Raw genomic sequence first — 25,442 nt, forward strand, 5'->3', positions numbered from 1 at the left:
AATTCACTAACATGGTAATGTAGCTCAAGAGGTATGTAGCATTTTTTTATGTCATAAGTGATGGTATCATCCTCATTTGAATAAAGAATATCTAATTTGATTTACGGTCAATTGCACATCAAAATCATTGCAAATACGCTCCTATTACCTGTAGCATAAAAGTCAAGAGTACATTATCAACACATATGAATATATGATGCTTTTATTCATTTCATTTACTTCAATTTGAAAGAAAATCATAGAAAGAAATATAGATTCCCATATCCAAAACTTAATCGCGATAAGGCAAAGTGAAAACAAAATCATCCCCCCACATAAAGCTATAAATATTCGGTTTGTATCCGGTCCGTCCCTCGGGACTCCTGTAACGGACAAAAACCGGTAAAAACCGCAATCAGGCGCCGCCCGAGAGATTTGCCGGACTCGGCCGGACCACGACAATTGAAGAACGATTGTTAAATTGAGGAAAAAAAGTTGTGACAATAATGTGTAGGCGAAGCTTCCTTCCTAAGGTTAGTCTTTTGCTTGTCGCAAGCTAAACATAAAAAGAAAACTATTTCTAATAGGTCTATTACATAATTCTTATCAAAGTTTTCACCGAAATATAATCTTATTTTCATATAGGTTACATTGATTCTCGTATCATGTATCTTGTATGATTCTTGTATCGGTGATCTCCGCTAAGTGACAGAGAAACAATTTAGCATATCTAACGCTATGACACCAGCGACGACACTAGCACGAAAATTGATGAATGGACAATAAGCAATTCATTTAGCGTGCGATAGTACTTCATTTTCGATATACATTATGTCGATTGTATACGATTACGTGCTTGCAAATATTCTCGCTAAGTCTACTACATACAACTAGATACTATACTAGATACTATACTAGATACTATACTAGATACTATACTAGATACTATACTAGATACTATACTAGATACTATACTAGATACTATACTAGATACTATACTAGATACTATACTAGATACTATACTAGATACTATACTAGATACTATACTAGATACTATACTAGATACTATACTAGATACTTCTTATTAACCATGTTCTTATCGGTGGAGTATTCGCTACATCGCTCTATCCTCAGCTTTACTTTAAGTATTTAGTATTCCTAAACTTGTATAATTAAAAAATCAAGTATAAATTCAAAAAGTTCTACATCAACTTTACACATTACTTTTTTGCTCCAAACACCAGTTAAAACAAATGCCTTCTATCAGTCTTACGCGGTCGCGTAGGGTTGGCAAAAAAACAAATGAATCAATTAGGCCGGCCGCAAAAACCTCACACGCTAATGTGGCTCTAATTTTGCTCATTTGCCGACTGTTTGTTACCCTAAGTGCCCTTAAGGGTTGCCGCGCATTCTTGTTACACTTCGCTAACGCTTTATGTGCTCGTAGTTGTGTCGTTACATAAAAACCACTTTTTGTTCTCGCGCGACCTGTGACGTCAATAAAATAAAATATAGGTATAACCTATAGTACGAAGAGTTATCAAAAAAAAATTGAATTATATTTTGAGATTTTTAAATGGCCAGTTTTATAAAAATCATAACGACCTTAAGTACAAGGAATAGGACTATAATAGTCATATTGAACTAGAAAGGAAGCTATTATGACAACAAAACTTTTAGTAGATGGTTTACTTTAAATGTTATTGTACTAGCCAGTAAGTAGATTAACATTTTAATATAAATTATTAAATTTACCAGAATAACCAACTGAACCTACTATTAAATTAACGAAAACTTGGTTTACATTCAGTCTAAAATTAATTCTAAAAACTGAAAAGTTTCCAATCCATGCATATTCTATTGTAAAATTATACCAAAAGCACCCGATATAGACTTCCTTATTTACTACGGTCCTGGCAACCCTACGTCTCGTCCATTTGGTCCGCGTTTTATTTCGTATAGAAAAATGTTTGAGGTTAGGAGTGGGTAAGTAAAGGTCTGCTGTCATTTGTTGGACAGGACACACCCATTCCATGCCAGAGGTTGCGGTTTTGTCCATGTTATTTGCACCACATTTTGTTAGCCCTATGGCCATTTATTTTTTATCAAACTCAAAGTAAATTAAAGGCGGTAAAGAATATACACAATTATTTTCCAAGTCGGAGCATTTGTTCAAAAATTAGACACTTTTTTAATTTATACATACAGTAATTCTCAAAAAGCTACGAACTAATGGCATTTCGTAACGACCACTGCTGAGAAGAAATGCCGAAAAACTTTAAACAGCGTTGGTCCTTACCATCATTGTTTTTTTTTATAACAGTAAAACATTGTTGTTCAGAAATGCTGCATAAATAAAAAAAAATACTTACACGTGATTTTATTTTTTTAATTATATGTTTCAGAGATATATTCTTTGCTCACTTTTTTTGCATCCACACATTCTATTCCCGAAAATTCCCTCAACAAAAGTGCGACAGGCCCAAGAGCACCACAGACATAAAATATGAAAATAAATGGTATTCAAGAGCCCACAACACAGCATTACCGATGTTTACCGTCTCTGTTTGCGTTCGGTGTGCGCAATCAGCGGCCGGCGGGTGACAAAGTGCTGCTTTACAACCTGGCCTGAAATATTATCTAACCGAACTAGTACCGTACTTTGTTGAAATATCTTCTTAATTCTATAATTATAATTATTTTATATATAAAAAAAATGTAATGTGCCATCTATAATAGAGAAAGCCGAAATAAATTTACCCACCTATAACATTGGCGTAAGAGGCTTTTGCCCGGCAATGGAATCTTTTACCTTCATTAAAGTACTGTGGTGTGAAAAAGCTGTGTATGTAGAAAATAAGGGGATTTTGTAAGAAATGAAGAAAAATTTAAATTTATAACTTTCACACATACTTTTTGCTTTACAGTCGTGTATTATTATGAATAGAGAAGTCAGTTCAAATATTCTTGTCTATAAACTAATAATGATGACTGGACGTGATATAATAGTAAATATTTAAAATAACAAGTTTTCTGTTCTTTTTGAATCATTCGGACGTGACGACCTCGGTGGCGCAGTGGTAAAGTGCTTGCCTCTGAACCGAGAGGTCCCGGGTTCGAACCCCGGTCGGGTCATGATGGAAAATGATCTTTTTCTGATTGACCCGGGTCTTGGATGTTTATCTATATATGTATTTGTTATAAAATATAGTATCGTTGAGTTAGTATCCCATAACACAAGTCTCGAACTTACTTTGGGGCTAATTCAATCTGTGTGATTTGTCCTAATATATTTATTTTATTTATTTATTTTGAATCATTATATATATATGTATTTATAATCATATTAACTTGGAGAGGAAAATTTCATAACTTCTTATTTATAATAGAAATATAAATATTTTATTGCCAATATATAAAACACCACAACATGTCAAGTTCAGGCCACGATGTAAATGAATCTCATTGCAAAGGGTAAGGTGTGGACTGTGAAGTGAAGTACTCATGATGAATGAACCCACCCTATTTAGCCATTCAAAAAAATCGCGTCATACTGACTGCCACTGTGAACTTGAAAATAATTTTAATTTAAGACCTTTCTTATAATCGCTTGTTCTCGGACTTCCCGGTTGAATTTGGAACTGTGACGCCACGAAGCCCGGATCAGCGAATAATAAATTTATAAATTAGATGAAGATTTTTCTGTGATTTTTGCCCGCCTGCCTGATGTCAAACCCCATTGAGAATGCTACTGAACGACAGGTCCGATATCCACGAGAAGATATGGATCTTATTTTAGGGCGCAAACTCATGTTGGACGTACTTGGATAGTTTTATGTTGGCTTGGCCTCACTTATATATTTATTATATAATATATTATTTTTAAATTAAAGTATTAAGCTTAAATAATAGGGTAACGTTTGTTCCGGACGTTAATAATGTATTGAAAAATATTTCACAAAATAATTAATAATGTGCAAAGAATTTGAGTATTTAAGTGAATATTCTAATGAAATGATATGTCATGTATTTACCTTTTTTCAAATACCTAAAAAAACGGAGTGTAAATATAAGACAGCAATACCGTGAGAGCGTCCATAAAACTAATAGCCACGATGATGCTTACACTTTGGATTTGGAACTCATTACAGGGCACCAGTTGATTAGCAGCACCAATCTATCAAGTCAGTAGCTGCTGGAGGTAGATTCAATCAGAGATTGCTCCAACTGAGTCTACGGTGATGATAAATCATTAATTTGTTTGGCAGAGTTCAGTGTCGGCTACCGTTTGTCTGATTAGGTGCAGAGATAGTAAAAGTTGTTACTATATTTTGTATGTTGGTGCGTGAAAGTACAGTCATCTGCATGTTTCAGTGACCCTGCACGGACTTCTATGTCATAGGACGTTCATGCAGAATGTGGGAATAGCGGCAAATTTTGCAATTTGAGCAGATTAATGTTATACTTCGATAAATTTGTAATCACAGAAATTATATTGATATTCAGTTATCTTACTAAATGCTTGTGTGGACTTTGGAGTAAAATTTTTATCTAGGCATGTCTTAATAGTTTTAGTCTAGATTAAAATAATTGGACGACTAAAAAGAAAAAATGGTCTATCTTTAATCTTTTGACGACCCCGGTCGGGTCATGATGGAAAATGATCTTTTTCTGATTGGCCCGGGTCTTGGATGTTTATCTATATAATATATGTATTTGTTATAAAATATAGTATCGTTGAGTTAGTATCCCATAACACAAGTCTCGAACTTATTTTGGGGCTAGCTTAATCTGTGTGATTTGTCGTTGTTATTTAATATTAGGTAAAATATCTACAAAACAAAATTTATTAACACTAGTGACTTGCTCCGGCTTCGCACTAGGTCATTTACATAAGAAGCCTTCGAGAATATATTTCCAAATAACAGAGAAAACTGCATCAAAATCTGTTCCATAGTTTAAGAAAAGAAAGTTTTGATACACAGACGCATAGGGTGACTTTGTTTTATATTATGTAGTAAATACTAACCAACGTAGCGATATACATACCTATCAAAATCAAGTCTAACGATAAAGCACTTTCAGACCAGTGTACCGAAGATTTAATCAAAGATAATAATGTGGCAATACTTATCATATATCTGTAATAACTCGAACCGAACTGCTATCTAACTGACTACTGTTTAGTCTACTATTTTAAGTTTATCTATTTGTTACGTGTTATGACAGTGTGAGAAAACCTCCACTGATATAAGGCGGCCTTAGATAGCAATTTATCTCGTTCAAATCAATGTATCGAATCAGTTTTTACATACACAATAGCGGTAACTTCGTTTTTTTAGAGTTCCGTATTCTTACAGACAAGGAACACTTATAGTTTCGTTCATCCGTCCGCGGTCTAGCTCAAAAACTATAACTAGAATCATGTAATTTGATATGGGTATACACATCAAGCACGCCGACAAAGTGTTCAAATAAAATATTGCCTTTATAAGTTTACGACTAAAAGTCGACAACTGTATTCTATTAGAAAATTTCAAACAACTGGTGGCAGTGAATGCGACTCGCACTTGTTTGGCTTTTGTAGTAAACTACGGAACCGTGCGTGGCATGACACGCACTTGGCCGGTTATTAATGAGTGCATTTGGCGTCAATCTATTTTGATAGGAATCAAATATGATGTGTAGGATGATATTGGTACCAGAAAACAGTTCATGCGTTGCGTATTCACTCTTGCATTGAAGATCAGTCCGTCTTTTTTTCATTAAATATAGCTTTTGTTACTCCTGAGTATGATCTATTTCTATACCAAATGTCATAAAAATTACTTATATTGATTAAATGTATGTCATACATTGAATTTATTCATTACAAACCAACCAAACAAACCTCTTCTTCTAATTTAGTTCAAAATATTAAATTTATTCAAGGCAAGTTTTTATTAATATCATGTGATATAACTTTCAGAAATAATGAATTCCCCACAAGAAGCACCAAGCATAGTAGCGTTGGTAACTGTAAGTCACCTACATGGCCCGTGTTCCGAGATGCAGAAGGCTTGTAGCACCATGTCACATGCTACTCCTGCCCACTGTACACGCATGTACTAAATATTGGAGAAGGCAATTATAAAAATGTACCAATTTTAAAATGGTACTATTTAGTAGAGTAATATACAGTTTGTAGCACATGAACCTAGCGGGAATAATGATTCCCGCTAGGTTCATGTTCATTATGAATTCACCTCTATTACTATGACACATAGGGGTGCCTTACATGGTAACTTGAGATGAGGTTTACTGTATATATTTTACTACCATCATATTCACAAGAAGTCTACTTGTGATTTTTCCCGATATTCTAAAAAATATTCTCCATTGTGTTTAAATATTATTGGGAGATGAATTATTTTACACGTTTCACCATTCATCTAACAACTGTTTTAGAAAGTTTCTTAAATCCCAAGCATACGTTCATTCATTTCAAGAAATAGGCCCTCAGACCACATACACATAATAATTCTGCACTTTAAGACTGTCATTGGGATGCGTAGTGTCGTAACAATAAGTGAAGCAATTAGGCAAGACTAGAGACTAATCATGGAAGGAACTTCGCCGACAAGAGGCTTGCTATTTAATTAGATGATAATGATGACGAAACAGACACACTAGACAGCTTTGGAAAATATTATTTAATTTAGAATATGGGGTGAAAAAATTCCTGTGATGTGAAGACCTAATTTCTGAATAATTTATTTAATTTACAATTTACACATGTTTTTGTAAATAAATTATCTTCAACTTTCTATTTACCCATCGCCATCGTCAGGTAGTTCATCCTCATACCTCGGAGTCCAAAGTGTTGCGTACTGTACGCTTCAAAAGAAATTTTCTCCCTCGTACTCAAAGGTTATGGAACGATCGCTGCTTGGTTTTCCCTAGAGATTACAACATGGGGTTCTTCAAAAAGGGCGTGAAAAGATTTTTTCAAGGTCGGCAAAGCGCACGTGATGCCCTTGGTATTGCAAGCGTCCATAGGCTGCGGCGACCGCTTTCCATCAGGTGGGCCGCATGCCTGTTTGCCTACTTAGTAGTATAAAATCTTTATTTTTGTCTATGTATATTTTGCCTCATCCAACAACTTTATACCTCCCGCGCGCAGCCCACACTACGCCACGCGACATACGACAGCGTTTTTCACAACAGAAGGAAAGGTTATTAGAAAGTGGCTAAGACAATGGCCACAATAGCTATTGTTCACGTTGACTCATACACGACACGGGCGTCCGGGACGTGGCGGACGGATGGCTAAATAAGAATCCCTAAATATCGCCACGACAAGGTGGATTTTACAATAATAATGCATCGAAAATAATTTAGTTACATACGACTATTTATAAAATATTAATGTAAATCAGCATTACTATCCTATTCCTAATCTGCCCCCAGATTGATCACATGGCATGGCAGTGCCCCCGCAATTCCAGCAAATTCTTAATTATTCTAGAAATCAGTGTTATATTTCTAACTAATATTATACCTAAGTAAACAAATCACACCGACTGAGTTAGCCGCAAAGTAATTTCAATTATTAACATTAATTTATTACAAGAATTATACATATAGTGGGTTGCACCGTAGAAAAACGCAAAGTACATCATTTTGCCTAAACGTCAGCGACGGTTAAAGTCAACGTCATATTTGACAGTGCAACTCGTAGTTTAAGTAAAGTCGAAACTGAGTTTGTTAATTCTTCCATTAATCAAACAATCTCGACCTCAGTCTGGTCTGGTCTCGATCTCGAATCTTCGACGACCTAGGTGGCGCAGTGGTAAAGTTCTTGCCACTGAACCGAGAGGTCCCGGGTTCGATCCGGTCGGGTCATAATGGAAAATGACCTTTTTCTGATTGGCCCGGGTCTTGAATGTTTATCTATATTATGTATTTGTTATAAAATATATTATCGTTGAGTTAGTATCCCGTAACAAAAGTCTCGAACTTACTTTGGCACTAGCTCAATTTGTGTGATTTGTCCTAATATATTTATTTAATCTTCTTAAAATTCAGTAAATAAAAGCAGATTACGTGTCATTAGGTTGAAAATTACGGGTGCAGCCGTGGCAAAAGCTAGTTCTTAACATAAATAATATTTCTAATCAGTGATTAGCTGCTAATGAAGGCATTCATCGGAACACCTCGCTCCAGGGCATCACGACTGGGACAACAGCCAATGGACAGGAGTGAGCTATGGTGCTCACTACATGATATACACACATGGCTGAAATTATGCTCTTTGGGTGGCTAGTGCAATTAAGTTATATTTTACCTTCTATCTAGCAGCACAAATAATCTCGGGTAACGACCCTGAATACAATCCCCTGCCATTTCTGTCTGTGAACGCGATAATCTCAGGAAGTACCGGACGTATTTTTGTATGGTTTTCACCAGTTTTATGTGTGTAATTTAAGGTTTTATCCGAGTGAAGCCGGAACGGGCGGTTAATATACTATTACTTAACAATTATTTGACGTATTAAGACCATTTTTGATATAAATTTTCAAAAGCCGATTTTCTCACAGAACATAGCTAACCATTTGCGACCAACATGAATTTTCATTTCCAAAACTGATACCCCGAAACCCATTACCTGCTGCCTGTCAATACTAACGCTACAGTCACTATGCGTGCCGCGTCAAAACCAAAAATGTCCAGACATAGAATGAATATAGCATTTATTTTGTTAGTAGAGCGCGAGTTACCAAATTAATTAATGTAAAATTACTTGGTTAATCAGAAGATTACTCTTTTAAGTGGGTGAAGTGCAGTATGATAACAAAGTGGCCTATGGTTGTGTCCCAGTTATCTCGTCACCTAACCAGTTGACTGCAGAATATTTTGTATCGAATCACTCCGGCTAATCATATAAAAATTATCCTTTTATCAAACAAATAGTGATTTATTGGATAAAAATGTTAAATCTGCCATTGCAGATTTAAAATTTTTAAATTATACATTTAAAAAATCTAAGAATAAAAAAAAACAGATTTAGTGCGTTGTGGGTGTGGCCACATAATAATGGCCGAAAATAACTTAACAGCCATTACAATAGTGCTAAACTCAGAAACGTAATTTCATGTTTATTTTTTTATTATACACAGGTATAGACGGGCGTATTCGCTCGAAACAGTAACTCTATGGTCCGGAAACAAAAACACGCGAATCTAAAACGCTGTCAACATTACCAATTCTGATGAACCGTGGACCGCTAGATGGCTCTCATTTGGACACCGCGATATTTCCAGAAAATACATAAAACATTACGCTGAAAGCTTTTAGAGCTAGATGTAATTCAGACGTCTGTTATGCCACTAAATCTAAATAGAAATAATCTGAAATGAATTGGCGAACGTAAAGTTCATGAATTATTAACTTTTTGTAAAATCAAAGTATATTTGTAGCATCCAGTTGATTGACTATAATTTTAATATTCGTTCTACCTTTTTTTATTGAATAACGACAAACATTTCAATGTAATGGAAAAATATTCTAAAAAGTACTGGCCACAAAAAACGTATTTACTGTTTAATTAATGTCTCTGCTTAGAGTTGTTATGTGCTGTTTTGAACGGATTAATAAACTGGAAATAAATAGTTTATTTTAATGGGAATAACCCCGGAAATACCTTTTTTTCTGAATCGTATTTATTATCATTTCCTTATCAGTTAAACTACCTATTAGCAAAACTTCAAGAAGATTGTTAGAGTGGATAGAACATGAAATATAACTTTCGCATTTACAACATTAGCTACGATTAGGATAAGATAGGACTGAAGGATCAATTTCAATAACTTTAATTCCATTGTTATTAACGCGCTGTTAACGCAAATTAGTATTTTATTTAAACGCTTTAAATCATTTAAAGTGATTGCCCGAAATTCCCATGTCGCTATCGAGTCAACTTAATTGCATCTTTAAAAGTACAGTCGTGCTAATGGGCCTCTATATCTTTATTAAGCAGTGAAGGGTTAACATTGTGCGCAATAAACGAAATGGAATAGTTAGCCCTGCAGCGGTCTTCACACTCACTTTAATTTAGTTAACTGTTCCGATGCGCCCCGGGCCGCAGGGAAGGGTTGACTAGGGATGCATGTTAATTATAACGATGAAATTCCAAATTATGACCAGGCCAAGTCGGGAATTAATAGATATTACATGTTAATGAAATGATATTTTTCGATGATTTCAAAGTGCATATTGATCGAAATTTGTGGCTGTTTACTATTTATCATTTTTCCGTTTTTATGATTACAGAAACAAGTTCCAGTCGCAGTAAATATTGTCCTTTTTAGGTTAGTCTTCGCTGCTTCTTACTACTATAAGAATACATCACGAAAAAATAAATTTGGTGTAAATTTTATAAGTTAAATCTTGAGCACTAGTTAATTTCATATCTGTTTTTGTTATTATAACTTATTTGAAAAAAAAAAAACACATAAGTACATCAATTATAATTAAAACAACAAATATAAATAGACAAAAGTGGATTTTTATTGTATTTCCTGCAATCAGTATTTCCAATATGTACATTTTTTTTTACAAACTATGAAATTGATAAGATTTATCGACACTGTCCCATCCCTACCGGTCGTCATAGCAGCTAATTTATCTGGCGCTGCACCCTATATTCAAGAGCTTATAATCGCGCGATGAAGTGTCGCCGTTGATTAATTGAAGTCGACGCGATTCTCGAATTCGCAGCGTCTCGCGAATCACGCGGCTTCGCGCGGCTCAGAGAAAATACCCGGCTTTGGCTGCTCACGAAATTAGACAATATTTTGCCATTAATTTCGAAATGTCAACATTAAGACTTGGTTGAGATTTTGTTTGTTATCTTCTCTGATCTTGAACCATATTTTATGCCATATTTTAATGTGAATAAATGTTTCTCTATCACTTTTACAACTAAAAAAACTCGTCTTCAGTACGTCTATTACATCAATGATGAGCTGATTATCTGAGTAAATTGTTGCTAAAGACCTGGGTGTATACTTTGATACAAAATTAGATTTTAGACATCACTTTGACTACATTACTAAACGTGGATATCACTTTGTCGGTTTTATTTTACGCATTTTGAAGGATTTTAAAAAGCCCTTCACTTTAATCTATCTTTTTAATACCTTAGTTAGATCTGTACTCGAATATGCTCCTGTAGTCTGGTCACCCTATTATGATGTGCATTCTACAAATATTGAAAGTGTTCAGTGATGTTTCCTTTGGGGTATCTGACGTAAATATGGATTAGGCCGTCGATCATCAAGACTTTAGAATTACTAAAATAGATAAACGTAGACAATTCTTTGCGCTCACATACACAAAATCATTCACTCCTCCATCGATTGTCCTGAACTATTAAGTTTGATTAACTTCAACTGTAGATCTCGTGTACGTAACCCGCGTATCTTTCGTCTTGAGATATACAAAAACAACAATTCGTTTTTCAATCCTATTGTTAGAATGTGTCGAGATTTTGATGAGCTGAGACATCGTAACGCTGAACTGGATATTTTTAACTCAAATTTTTCATAGTTTAAAAAATCATTAGCTGTATCATTAGATATGTGATTATCACGAATGTCATTAATTTTGAATTTATTATTATACATATTGAATTACTCTGATACTTGCTTGCTTGCTCTGATACTTTATTATGTTATGCGGTATACACTGCATTGGATTATAGATTAGATTAAAACTATTGTTGAATGAAATTATGTACTGTATTATCTGTATTCTGTTTGTGCGCCTAATATATAAAATAAAATAAATCAATAATTCATATTATTATGATTAATAGTGAAAACGGATCAATTGATATTTAAGTACTACGGTGAATTACTTTAAACGGCGGTATTCCCGATCAGACACGACATCAAAACTTTCAAGTCCGGCAAAGCTGTCCCGTGGCAGCGGTGATCAATTACCATCAAATGAGCCGCTTGCTCGTTTGCCGTCTTATTCCATAAAATATTTTTTCTCACGACAACAGCACTGAACGTTTAGGCTATAATTCCGTTAACCAGTACAAATATTTATTATTGATTTACCAGATCGCAATCCGAGAGGCCATACTCCCCGCCCGCGCAGCCCACAGTCGATCGACGATTTATCGCCGCCTGCGCACGGATAATTACGAGGCTGTCTAATTGTGGATATTACTGCGACTTACTCTTGGGATGTACTTTCGAGAAGAACTACCTATATAGAGCTGTATTATTTTTAAAGTGATCGTTCCTGAGAGAATATGAATTTGTTTATTGATGTAAAAGTCGGACTGAAAGGCTGAGGCATTTTCTACCAGTCGAAAGGAGTGATGCAGAGAGAAAAGAATATAATTATAATTAAATTGTTTATCTGTGTTTTTAGTGAAAATGACTTCCTTGAATTAAGAATTTGTCTGCAGTTAAATCATTATTGGTTATTGGCGACTCCAGTGTTAGCAATTTACACATATAAAAAAGATAGTAATCATTATCGAAACAAAAAGTATATCGCACCTTTGAGGGGGCAAAATAAGGTAAACTTAACTATTTGGGATCTCTATATAAATCCTCCGGCACAGAGTACCTAGTTTCGCGCAGAGGCGTTCAGTGCTAAATAGTTACTAATAACGCGGTAATAGCAATTTGGACGAGCGATGTTTTGATCAACCTGCAAGCGCCCGCGGGCTACAGATGCACAAAATTTTAAACGGTTTTATTATACACGCTTTTAACCAATTGTGAAAATAATAATGAGATGAAAAATTCTGGAATCAAACGAGAATGGAACCCACGCCCCTATTATTTTTCTTTAAAACTCCTGTGTACAGACATACACTTACATCCTCGTCTCCCAACCACAGAACTCCTCAACGATTAATTGCGCATCATCTTTTTGTCAAGATCGACCGACACGACAATAAAAGCTTGAACGATATAATTTTGCAAAACAACTAATTTTAAGATCTATTTACACCAAGTGTTATACTTACAGGGTGACTTTTAATAAGTACATTAGCAATATTTTGTCTACACGCTCAGTCCATGATGCTGAACAACTATTAGTATGGGGGTAACTGTGAAATCGCGAAAAAAATCAGCTGTTCTATACAAAATTAAATACCTAACTTGTGAAAAATGTATGGATCAGCTGATTTTTTCGCGAAGAATGTAAATTAGTATATTATAAACGGTGTGGTGTGTAGTCAAAATATCTTGGTTGTGAGATGTCATTCTATAGCCAGTTCGGAATAAATGCTTGTTGCGTACGCCGTGTTTCCATTAGCTCCGCGACACTGTCATCCCTCAGGACTATATCGACTGCGATATCACATTGGCGTCGCTGATGGGAGGACGAGGTTGCTTCCATTACGAAAAGTCGTTCAGCACCGTGGACTGAGCATGTAGGTAGATAAAATAATGCAAATGTATAAGAAATCATCCTGTATACCTTTTATAACCAGCTTCGAAGCATATAAAAAAGAAAAAGAAACATAGTATTGTGAACAAGTAAAAGTTAAAATAGAATAGGTATTGTTTGAGCGCGGTTTGCGTCCAAAAGTCAACACGGCGGCGGTCGGTGTACAAAGGCATTTATTGTATGAATTTCACGCTTGCACCTAGGGTTGATTATAGTTCGCACACACGTGCATGATACTTTGTCAATACTGATCATGTTATTTATTTTGTTTGCCTGCTTATAAGGAGATAATTGTACTAGATGCGCCCCGGGGCTTAGCTCCCGTGGCAATTTCGGGATAAAATTACCCTATGTGGATATATTCTACGAATGTGCAAAATTTAATAATAATCTGTCCTGTAAATTTTACGTAAAAGAGTAACAAATATACACACATACATCCTCACAAACTTTCGCATTTATAATATTAGTAGAATTAGTAGATAAGTTTGTCAAGTATCAAGTACTTTTGGATCCCCGTCAAACATCCCCACTTGGCCACAGATCGCGGTGCGAGAATACGGAAGGGTTGCATCACAGCTACCCCCGTGCACACACTTTTCGTCACGGTTGTCCCTTGCCATCCCTTGTACATACACATCTCATCCTCGGCACAGTGTAACAATTCTTCAAACATTTTATTAACACACTGGAATTATAGTTTCATTAATATTGGATATTTTTTAGACTGTGGTATTAGTAAATGTAGTGTGTACAAACACCGAAATTCCACCCTTTTCGTCACGGAGAATATAAAAAAATCGTAATTTTTATTCTAACAATGCAGACGGATAACTAGTTTGCAGTGTAAACAAATTGTTCTATTCTTGTTCGCATTCAGTCGTTTTGCATTCAAAATAGAGGAAAATATTTTCATGTTAAAACAAAAAAAAAATAAAATGGATGTTTGTAACTGCCCAGAGTACTAGCTTTTGGGAAAATAAAAATACCGATATGTTTTTGTTATTTTGTTTGGAAGTGGTGTTTGATTAAATAAATTTAATTTGACTTTTGATAGTCTTTGAATATTAATTAAACTTTGAAGATTTGGGTTTGTCCAGTAGTCATCATATTGAGTGTTTATTACTAACACGTGTGTCAAATTTTATTCAAGTCGCCTAAAGGCATCTGACATGACTTTTGCGAATACTTACCGCCATCTAGCGGCAGGTAGTCGCATACGCAGTGAACTAACCTTGGTGGACAGTTGAAAGAAAAACATTCCTTCACCGAAAGCAAGTGGTGGTTGTGCAAGCTGTGCCTTGTCTGTCAGTCAGTCAATCAGTCACTCAGTAACGCAAGAGTTTTATATTGTATATAGTATATGAGTCAGATTGGTATACAAACTCATATGGCACGAGTAGGATACGAACCTGAGATCTTTATACATAGTAGATCCTGGGCTTCGTCGCTTCATAGCTAAAGAAATAACCAAGAAATTGTTAACAGAAATAGAATGAACGGTAGAACTTTTTATCTAACACTGGAACATAACTTGCCAAGAAGATCAATGAAAAAAAAAAAACGAAATACTTCAGTAACCATAGACAGCAAGGCGTTTTCCAAAACTGCTTACGAATCTCTCTTTAACAACTTTATATGACCCAAATAATTTTAAATTTCAACTTTGTTGCTTGTGAAATAGAGTCGAAAGAGGTTGCACGTACAACTTTGTAAACAGCAGGGTTCGCACTTGTGTATCTTATTACTCTAGAGGCGAAGTCAGGGGTGTTTGCAGTATGTACTACTTATGAACCTATTAATGTGTAAAAATTTCCATACAAATATTTATCTGATTTTCACTAGCTTTTGCTTGCGGTTTCGCCCGCGTTAGGTGTCACCTATCCTACCCATCCCGGTTCTCTCAATCTTAAAGTAGGTATGCAGAATTTCTAGAACATTGAATGTGATGGTAAGGCGTGAGGACGTAACATATAAAAAAACTTACTTTCGAAGTAGATGAAATTTTATTACAGACAGAAAAACATCGAGACGGGTGAAACTAAACAAATGCTTGTAAATTGTAATGAATTTAACTTAAACGAATAGAAAATATATCCAATCAAGATTTATTTCCCAATAAATACTACATGGCAATATAATCGAACAGGTTGAAGGGGTGGCGCTAAGAATATGGAGTGTACATATCGATCACTCAAGTGTTAAGATTAAATATTAACGTTAAAAAAATCCCTCCCACTTTAGCATGGCTGACTTGGAACCTACAACGTCGACGTACATCTAGTATACTGCGCTCCATAGCTCGTTATCATTATGCATTATGAATTATTTTAATTGCATTACATATATATGTAATTTAATTCTATTTATAACAACGTAAAATGTCAGGTATTTATTCTTAGTTAATTTAATTTCTAAGTTTAATTTCCGTAATTATAAAAGTAGCACTAACCATTGCGCATTTAAACTCCTCGGACAGGGGAATATAATCTTCGAGTTTCATCACTGTAGTCACAATATTTTGCATTTTACAAGAGCGCCATATGCGGACAATTTGGCGGCCAAGCTCCGCCGTGCTGAGACTAATCCGACCTAATGTGGACACATTTTATTAAAATTTCACGAATTTGTCGCTTTATTTATTGTTATTGTGAACAACTGTTATGTTTTTGTGTCAATGACTTTAATAAATTTAAAGGTATATTTCGATATTTTCAACTACAAAGTTATTGAAAGTTTACTGCAAGCCTTTAAAATACCTGTCCTGCATCCATCAAATATATGGTATAAGAGATTATTAGTGACAGAATGACAGATTACTAGCCCTTTCTCTTGACTGGCTCTAACAAATTACAGAAGAGAAGCAACCCATACAAGTATCTTTTTAAAATGTTTTTTTAATAAGCTATGACAAACCAGTTAACAGCACACCAAAAATCACCTCAATGCTTACGTTTTGATACAAAAGAAGAACAAACACATTTTACATTCATAATATTAGTAAGGATTTGTTAAAAGATAAAATAGTAAAGCTAATTTAGACTTAAATTTTCAACTTTAAACTAATTACAACCGACAGTGACAAATATAATCGAGTTATATCTCAAGGCACCTTCGGCATAAGTACATAGGGTTTAATTACAGTTGACAATAAGGGTTGTATTGACGACCCCTTGTTTGCGGTTATTGTTTCCATCCACCCATCCACCCTAATTAATTTAGCTACCCCGCAATCAGAGTCTCTAATATCGGATATTACTTGTGTCTACGCAACCTGTTCGCTCAACTGTTTTGATACAAAACCATCGCCTATATTATGATGGAATACCATATTGTTTTATCTACTATTTTTCCCTCTCCCATCTTCGCGTCTACTTTGATATTTCAAGATTTCAGAGGTACAAGACTACTTTTGTCCACGAGGAAAATTGATCGATCTTTTTATATGGCTAGAATCATGCATTAAACCACCACACGACGTAAATTTAATTTTCAATATTTTTAACAAAAAATAAAATCAGATAAGATCTTCCGGAAATTGTAACTAAATTTAGCATAATCTAGAAAATTATCATTCTTCTTGTGACGTTTGGGTGAAGTAAATAAAAGTTCAACCAAGTCCACAGATAATAATTTTATTTAAAGAAAATAAATACAGGGTTGAGTCCTACTGCCCTATGCCGTGCTCTAAATCCTGACAAAGAGGTACTGCCCTTAATCGCGACCAGTCTTCGGTCAATGACTACGCTGGGATGGTCGGTCGTACGGACAGCACTCAGCAGTCGCAGGGTGGTGCGCAATGATATGGCTGTCGTCTCAGCCCTAAACTCGGACCCGATTCACGGGTAATAATATTGCACACACAAAACTTTGAAATTAAACTGAAGAGAAATTTTACACTTTAGAAATTCTAGTCACAGAGTGTAAAAAAAACTGGAGGAATTAATTATCAGCGTATTTAAATTTTTTGAACACTGCGTTGAGATGAGCGTTTACGTGTCCGCTGTATGAAGATCAAAATCGCTTTCCCCGATCGCCCGCTACGCGCCCGTTTATGTGGGGACGAGAACAAAGGACCGGTCGTATGTTGCAGTGAGAACGAACAACTAGCCATTATTGATGTGACCAACTTACGTACCTATGTTTTAATGTTTTTGTTTATTTGTTTGTATTTTTATTTTAGTTTAATTAGGTTAATATTTCATTAATTATTATTTTTTTTACTTTTGTTTTATGTTGAATTTAGTTTAAATAAATAAATATATGTTACAATACCCCCTCTCGTCCTCAAGGATTTTATTTTATATAAATAATAAAATCCGCTAAGCGAGTTTTTTTTTTTTTTTATAAAAACGAAGCTTTTATATTGTTTTTTTTTTTTTTTATTATTTTTTTTTTTCTTTTATACATCTACATACATGCATCTTCATTTATCTTTCATCCGTCCAAACAGCCGTAGTGACTATTTCATTTATGTTACTATGGCAGTTACAAACTAAGTTCAGTCAGTGTTTTGTTATCTGACTAACTTAAAAAAAAATGTTAGGTACATCGCTTCATTTAAGTTCTAATACAATATGAAAGAGGTTGGGTATAATTTATATATATTTATTTATTTACAGTTACTAATTTTAAATCTTTTATATGCCAAATCCCAATATCTTTACCAGACATATCAGCCAAATTGTAAATTAAAGGAGACTTTTTACCTATTATCCGACACTTTATATATTTCGGTGCTAACTTTTTACTAAAATACTTGTCCTTGTCACTCTGAACATAAGCTCTTTTCATGACAGTATCGCCAACATGAAATTCTGCTGATTTGCGTCTTAAATTATAATGAGAGGTGTTTTTTGTATGAGCCTGAAAAAGTTTGAATTGGACATCATCAAATATCTTAGACAAACAACCCAAGTTTTCGGCGTAAGCATCGCGGGGTAAAAATATCAACTCATTACCTATGTCGTTATCGACGTAATGTGAGCCGCAAGTGACCAACTCTCTTCCAAAAACAAGGAATGAAGGAGTGTAGTGAGTTGCTTCGTTGACCGAGTTGTTGATGGCAAATTGGATAGATGGTATTTTAGTGTCCCAGGACCTATGATCATCATCAACGAACGTTGATAGGGAAGTGATAATTGTCCGGTTGTAACGTTCAACGGTGTTAATTTGGGGAGTATATTTAGGTGTGAAAAATATGTTCGGAATTTTATACTTTTTAAAGAGATTGTCTGTGAGGTTACTAGTAAACTGAGTACCGTTATCTAGGAAAATGGTCTGCGGTATGCCATGAACAAGAAAAACGGAATCTTCTAAAATTTTAATTATGTTTTGCGATGTGGCATTTCTAATAGGGAAAATAAGGCAAAATTTAGAAAAACAACACGTGACTACAAAAATATATGAATTTTGCTTGCGAGTTACTGGCAAAGGGCCCATCAGATCAATAGAAATTACTTGAAATGGACGAGAACATTGTTTGGGACGTCCCATTTCACCCAAGGTAGCGTGATTTTGTATTTTATAAGCTAGGCATTTGTCGCAAGAGGAAATAAATTTGACAACGTCACCATGCATACCCGGCCAAAAATAACGCAAAGCAAGGCGTTTATATGTCTTAAATATACCGAGATGTCCGGCCGTAGGCTCGGAATGATTTTCAAAAATAATTTGCTCACGCAGTTCAATGGGAATGACTTCTTTCCAAGCAAATTCTGAATTTAAATTAAATTTTTCTTTACTTAAACGATATAGGGTGTTGTTTTTGACTAAGAAATTTTGATAATTTTGGGGGTGGTTTATGCAACCATTATAAATATTTCTGTACCAAGTATCAGAAGTGGTACTGATTAAGTTGTTTGAACTTATGGCACTTACGGGAATTGCACGAGATAAGGCATCGGGAATAACGTTATCGGAACCGCGACGATGTCTAATATCAAAATCGAAAGAGGAAAGGCGCACACCCCAACGAGCCAGTCTACCTGTCGGATTGTTTAGGGACAAGAACCACTTTAGTGCACTGTGGTCGGTGTATACTATAAACCGCTTTCCGTTTTCAAGGTAGCACCTCCAATGCTCCAGAGCAGTAATTACGGCCAACGTCTCACGCTCAGTGATGCTGTAATTCTGTTCTGAGGCTGACAAAGATCTACTCATGTAAGCTATTGGATGCTCCCTCGAATTAATGGTTTGCGTGAGCATAGCACCAACTCCTACATTGCTGGCGTCCGTATGGACTTCGAAAGGGAGGTTATAGTCAGGACAGGATAGTACTGGTGCTGATACCAGACACTCTTTAAGTTTAAGAAATGCAGCATCAGCTTCATTAGTCCACTTAAAAGGCGGCGCGTTCTTTTTATTGGACGTCAGTTTATTTAGGGGAGCGGCTATAGTGCTGAAGTTTGGAACGAAACGACGGTACCAGGTGGCTGTTCCGAGAAACCTTTTTACATCCTTTTTATTTGAAGGTGTAGGGTATTGGAGGATAGCCTGCACTTTTTCTGGATCAGTTCTCAGACCATCATTGTCAACGACATAGCCTAGGTATTTGAGACGGGATCTAAAAAATTGACATTTCTCAAGATTTATTGTGAGATTTGCATGTTTAATCTTTTGCAGGACTTTTACTAAAGTTGAAACATGGCTGTCAAAATCATTACTTACTATTATGATATCGTCCAAATAAGCAAACACTTTTTGGTCGAATTCTCCAAAGAGAATGTCGACAAGACGCTGTTGTGTAGCCGGGGCGTTGGTCAATCCAAACGCGGTGCGCTTGAACCTGAACGTACCTCGCCCTGGGACATAGAAAGCCGTCTTATCTCTGTCATCGGGATGGATATTAATCTGCCAAAATGCCTTGGATAAATCGATGCTGGATAGATAGCGAGCATCTCGAAGATTATCCAAGATTTCTGAGACATAGGGCAGATTATACGCGTCTTTTTTCGTGACTGAATTCAGTTTTCGACTGTCGAGACAGAAACGAGGTTCGCCGTTCTTTTTCGTCACTATCAAAACAGGGGACGACCAAGCGCTTTCACACGGTTCCACAACGTCAAGTGCTAGCATTTCGTCGACTTGTTCAGCGAGAATACGTTGCTTCTCCGGTGATAAGCGGTAATAACGCTGTCGAATGGGTTGCGTATCCCCAGTATCGATGCGGTGCGTAATTAAATGCGTATTGCCTAAACCTTTGACCTTTGAAGAGATCTGTTCAAACTGACTTATGACGTTATCGGCCATAACTCTTTGGGACTCGTCTAAGGTCTCATAATCTTGTAAATGGGCTTTAGGGTCATGAAAAGAAGTTAAGTTGTCATTAACAGTACATATATTAACAGAATTTAGGTATTTAGGACAAATGTGGAACTTACGCCAGAAATCAATGCCCAGAATTAAATTATTTTCTACTTCTGGAACAACAAGAGCTTCAATTATGTGAAATTGGTCCTCAAAATGAATGGGAAGATTCATAGAACCAACACTTTGCAATTTTTGGCCTCCAGCAGCGATAATAAATGTAGGGTTGGCCTCGTTACTACTTAATTGAAGTCCCTTCCTTATCAAAGTTTCATGAGCTTTGTTACCTATGATTGTGACAGCGGCACCAGAGTCCAGTAAGCCCGCAATACACAAATCATATATTTCAATAGAGGCATAAGGCCTAGAATCGTTATTTGGTTTATTAGACAGAACTGCAGTAAGCTTATAAGACTTGAAAAAATTTGAGATGGTTTGCAACCAACGTTGCCAATCATTTTTATCAAAATGATTAATACTACAGTTCCGGGTATTCAGTTTTTTTGGACTGATTTAATACCTTTTGCCTTGTTACAATCAGGGCATTGCGGGGTTTTAACATCTTTTTTGCCACAAACAAAGCAGAAGATGTTACTCTTGTCAGCCGTACATTGGCGTAAACCATGAGAATCTGTACGACACCTTGGACAATAACGACGTTTAGGCGTATCTATAGCATGTATAAATTTATGGTTTTGTTTAAGTTGATTTTCCGAATGATTATTGAAATTTTTATTATTGTTATATGTGTATGTTCTGTTATTGTGATTATAATTTTGATTATCCGTATTATTATGTGCATTTTTGTTATTAAATTTGTTAAAAAAATTGTAATTTTGATTAAATTTTGCTTTGGATTTAGAGTAGGCAAATTCGGGTGCTAAAGTATCTGACGAAGGAGCTGGTGGTTCGCGAAAATGCAATAGGCGTGCTTGAACTTTTTCGAAATTAGTGCAAAGAGATCTTAGTTCATCAATTGATTTAATTTCGGGAGAAGAAGCTAATATAGTTGAGTAGCAAGGGCGGATGTTATGCAGAATAATTTCCAGTTTACTATCTTCTGAGAGAGTTTTCGAAAGACGCGAAAACAATCCAGACATAATAGATAAATAAATAACTATGTTTTCTGATTCACCCTGCGTCCTCGAGCGAATTTCTGATAAAAGTCTATAATCATAATCAGACCTATCGAAATCATTTTTTAAAAGAACTAAAAGGCTATCCCAATCTGAAATAAGATCTCTATTGCTGCGAAACCAGTGTAAAGCGTCTCCAGTAAATATTTCGGTTGCAAATGAAAGCAACTTATTGTCAGAAATATTTCGCGCCTGTTTGAACTCAATTGCCCTTTGAACAAAAGATCGAACGCAAGTTTTGCCATCATATTTTAATTTAATAATATCTTGAGAAGATCGATCACAAGTTACAGATATGTTCATTGGGGTGGTTGATATGGATGATTCACTGGTACCTTGACAAAGCAATGGATCAATTATGTCTTTATCTTTAAGAGATTGAACTTTATTTGTGTACATTTTAAATTGGTCAACGCAAGAACCATAAATGGCTGATTCGGTCCCACTACTATGTATCCTATTTAAGCGATGATACAGATGATTTAATAAATTTTTAACTCTTAAAACGTTATTACGATCGAGCTCGGTACCCTCGATCGATGACTTAATCTTTGTTAAAACATTTGAAACTCCTACGAGGTCCTCAGCTGTACCAAATGGCGAATCTAAAATGTCTTCCGATGGAAAAATGGGAGCTAGTTTAGCGATTTGCTTCCTAAGCTCTTGTACGGTGCTTTCAGGGTTAGAACCTCTGATTGCCACTTCGTACTCTAATTCAGACTTCTGGAGTGATAAAAATTTAATAGGAAAAGCCATATTTAAAAGAGAAAAAAAATATATATATACCGGCAATAAGTAAATGGTGAACCAAAACCGTAAAAAAAAATCTCTGTTCTTTACAAAATTGTGACACGAAGAACGTTTAAGGTTGCTAAATAAATGCAAAGAAAAAATAAAAATAAAAATAGGCAAAAAAAAAAATAAAAAATTAAATCACACAACACAAAACCAAAAAGAAAGAAAGAAAAAAAAAAAGGCACATAAAATTGCAACTAGTGTGTAGCACAAACACAAAATAAAAAAAACCGATTTGGACAGTTTACAAAATGACCGAATTACTGACTACAACATAGATTAGCAATTTTAAAGTGCGGCGGTAGTTTAAGAAAATTGTTCTGGCAAGATAAAATGTTAACAAAACAACGGAAATTTTTAACAATAATAATAACGACTAAATAGAATGTAAAAGAATAGACGTGTTTAGTGTTACACCTTAGCTGCTTGCAACCAAAAGTAAAATGAAACGTTTCACAAAACAAAAGAAAAACAAAATAAAGCACACAAACATGCAGCTACTAAAAGGAAGTAGAACTACGGCATAAGAAAATAATAAATTTAAACACGTTGAGCGCCAGTGTGACGTTTGGGTGAAGTAAATAAAAGTTCAACCAAGTCCACAGATAATAATTTTATTTAAAGAAAATAAATACAGGGTTGAGTCCTACTGCCCTATGCCGTGCTCTAAATCCTGACAAAGAGGTACTGCCCTTAATCGCGACCAGTCTTCGGTCAATGACTACGCTGGGATGGTCGGTCGTACGGACAGCACTCAGCAGTCGCAGGGTGGTGCGCAATGATATGGCTGTCGTCTCAGCCCTAAACTCGGACCCGATTCACGGGTAATAATATTGCACACACAAAACTTTGAAATTAAACTGAAGAGAAATTTTACACTTTAGAAATTCTAGTCACAGAGTGTAAAAAAAACTGGAGGAATTAATTATCAGCGTATTTAAATTTTTTGAACACTGCGTTGAGATGAGCGTTTACGTGTCCGCTGTATGAAGATCAAAATCGCTTTCCCCGATCGCCCGCTACGCGCCCGTTTATGTGGGGACGAGAACAAAGGACCGGTCGTATGTTGCAGTGAGAACGAACAACTAGCCATTATTGATGTGACCAACTTACGTACCTATGTTTTAATGTTTTTGTTTATTTGTTTGTATTTTTATTTTAGTTTAATTAGGTTAATATTTCATTAATTATTATTTTTTTTACTTTTGTTTTATGTTGAATTTAGTTTAAATAAATAAATATATGTTACATTCTTTTAATTTATTATTATGTTACAGACAGATAAAATATAAAATAGGAATAATATACTATGTTCGTTAGAGGAACCATACACCTATCATGAAAAAAAGTGATAAAACCATGAAAACATGGTGATGCACAAAACAAGTGACAAGACGAATACTGTCTTGCTTATTTAACAAAAGTATCTGAGCCATAATATTTAGGTATTGTAAACTATGAATTTATAATAATAAGTAATTAGAGTGTCATATTCTAGTCTCATATAAACTGCCAATATTAATACGTTTAGATTATTTAGATTTGGATAACCATAATATCTGACTTCACTTCGCAAATTTAATTCAGCTTACAGCAACTTTGGCAAGTTAACGACATCTGTAACGAACGTTGGTGGAAACCGAATTAGTATTAGGACAAAAGTCAGGGTATCTTCCGACTTTTATAGGTAATAAAATAAATAGGGGGTCCCGCACGGTCGCGCTCGCGCTTGTCCAAAATTAAAATGTGCTTTTTCAAAGTCTTGAGGTCGTGCTCGATAAAGTTGCTGCGTGACGATTGTTGCCGGTGACTTTAAATGTATTCTAGATCAAACTAACTCGAAAGTTATCTTTCTCACATCTCGGCATGTTCTCGGTTACGTTCGGAGCGGTATCGACACGATGGCAGGGGACAGTGTACAAAATAATCTTAAAAATGTTGAAGATTCAACTTTTATTTTACAACCAGCCGCCTGCATTTCAACCCTTTTTATTTTATTTTGAAGATTTGAATATTGAAGTAACCCGACAACAAATGAAACAAGATGCAAATGCAATATAGAAGAAAAATTCAACAAAATTCAACAAATTAAGTGGATAATTAACCCAGTCCAGCGTATATACAAACAGAAGTCAGTGGTAGCGGCTGAGACGTGGCCGATTACGACTTGGTTATACTCAGTAACTTAATCCTTCCTTTGTAATGGTCTCTTTGTAATTAGAGAGTTCCTATCAATTAAGTAATGTACATTCAAATATAGCTAATTTTGTATAAATGTTACAGACAGAGTACTTAACAGAAAATGATAAATATTAAACACAAAACTTTTCAATTCTGCAAAATTCTATGGAAATAAATATACTGTCACATATTTCTTATTAGCTGCGCCCAGGGGCTTTGCTTCCATGGGAATTTCGGGATAAATGTACTCTATGTGTTTACCAGGTTATCTACCCGTAGGTATATCAAATTTCATAACAATCGCCGAAACAGTAACACCTCACAAACTTTTGCAATTATAATATTGATAAGATAGAATCTTGTCTCTTTTTGGTTATAACTGATAGTTTCAAAACAATAATGCTGTTCATATAATATTCTCCAGCTATTTGCTTGTTGATAATTTATGTATTTATTTATTCAAACTTTATTTACCAAAATTGGTACAATGGCGGACTTAACGCTGAAAGCATTCTCCAGCAGTCAACCTTCGGGAAAAACAAAAAGACTAAAGCGACAGGTGCTTGATTGAATAAAAGTCAA

General features: G+C 35.2%; 1 protein-coding gene across 1 annotated transcript; it reads right to left on the bottom strand.

Annotated features, from left to right (window-relative positions):
* Nucleotides 1-17,059: 17,059 nt before the first annotated feature.
* LOC128670714 (bromodomain-containing protein DDB_G0270170-like) lies at nt 17,060-23,837 on the bottom strand. The gene has a single exon (XM_053746640.2). The coding sequence runs from the start codon at nt 22,638-22,640 to the stop codon at nt 21,243-21,245; it is 1,398 nt and encodes a 465-aa protein (XP_053602615.1). The 5' UTR covers nt 22,641-23,837; the 3' UTR covers nt 17,060-21,242.
* Nucleotides 23,838-25,442: the final 1,605 nt, after the last annotated feature.

This window comes from Plodia interpunctella, chromosome 6 (genome assembly GCF_027563975.2).
Source record: "Plodia interpunctella isolate USDA-ARS_2022_Savannah chromosome 6, ilPloInte3.2, whole genome shotgun sequence".
Classification (NCBI taxonomy): domain Eukaryota; kingdom Metazoa; phylum Arthropoda; class Insecta; order Lepidoptera; family Pyralidae; genus Plodia; species Plodia interpunctella.

Bases quoted from the DNA above. Each gene is read 5' to 3' on its own strand.
- LOC128670714 (XM_053746640.2), bottom strand. From the start codon at position 22,640: ATGGCTTTTCCTATTAAATTTTTATCACTCCAGAAGTCTGAATTAGAG.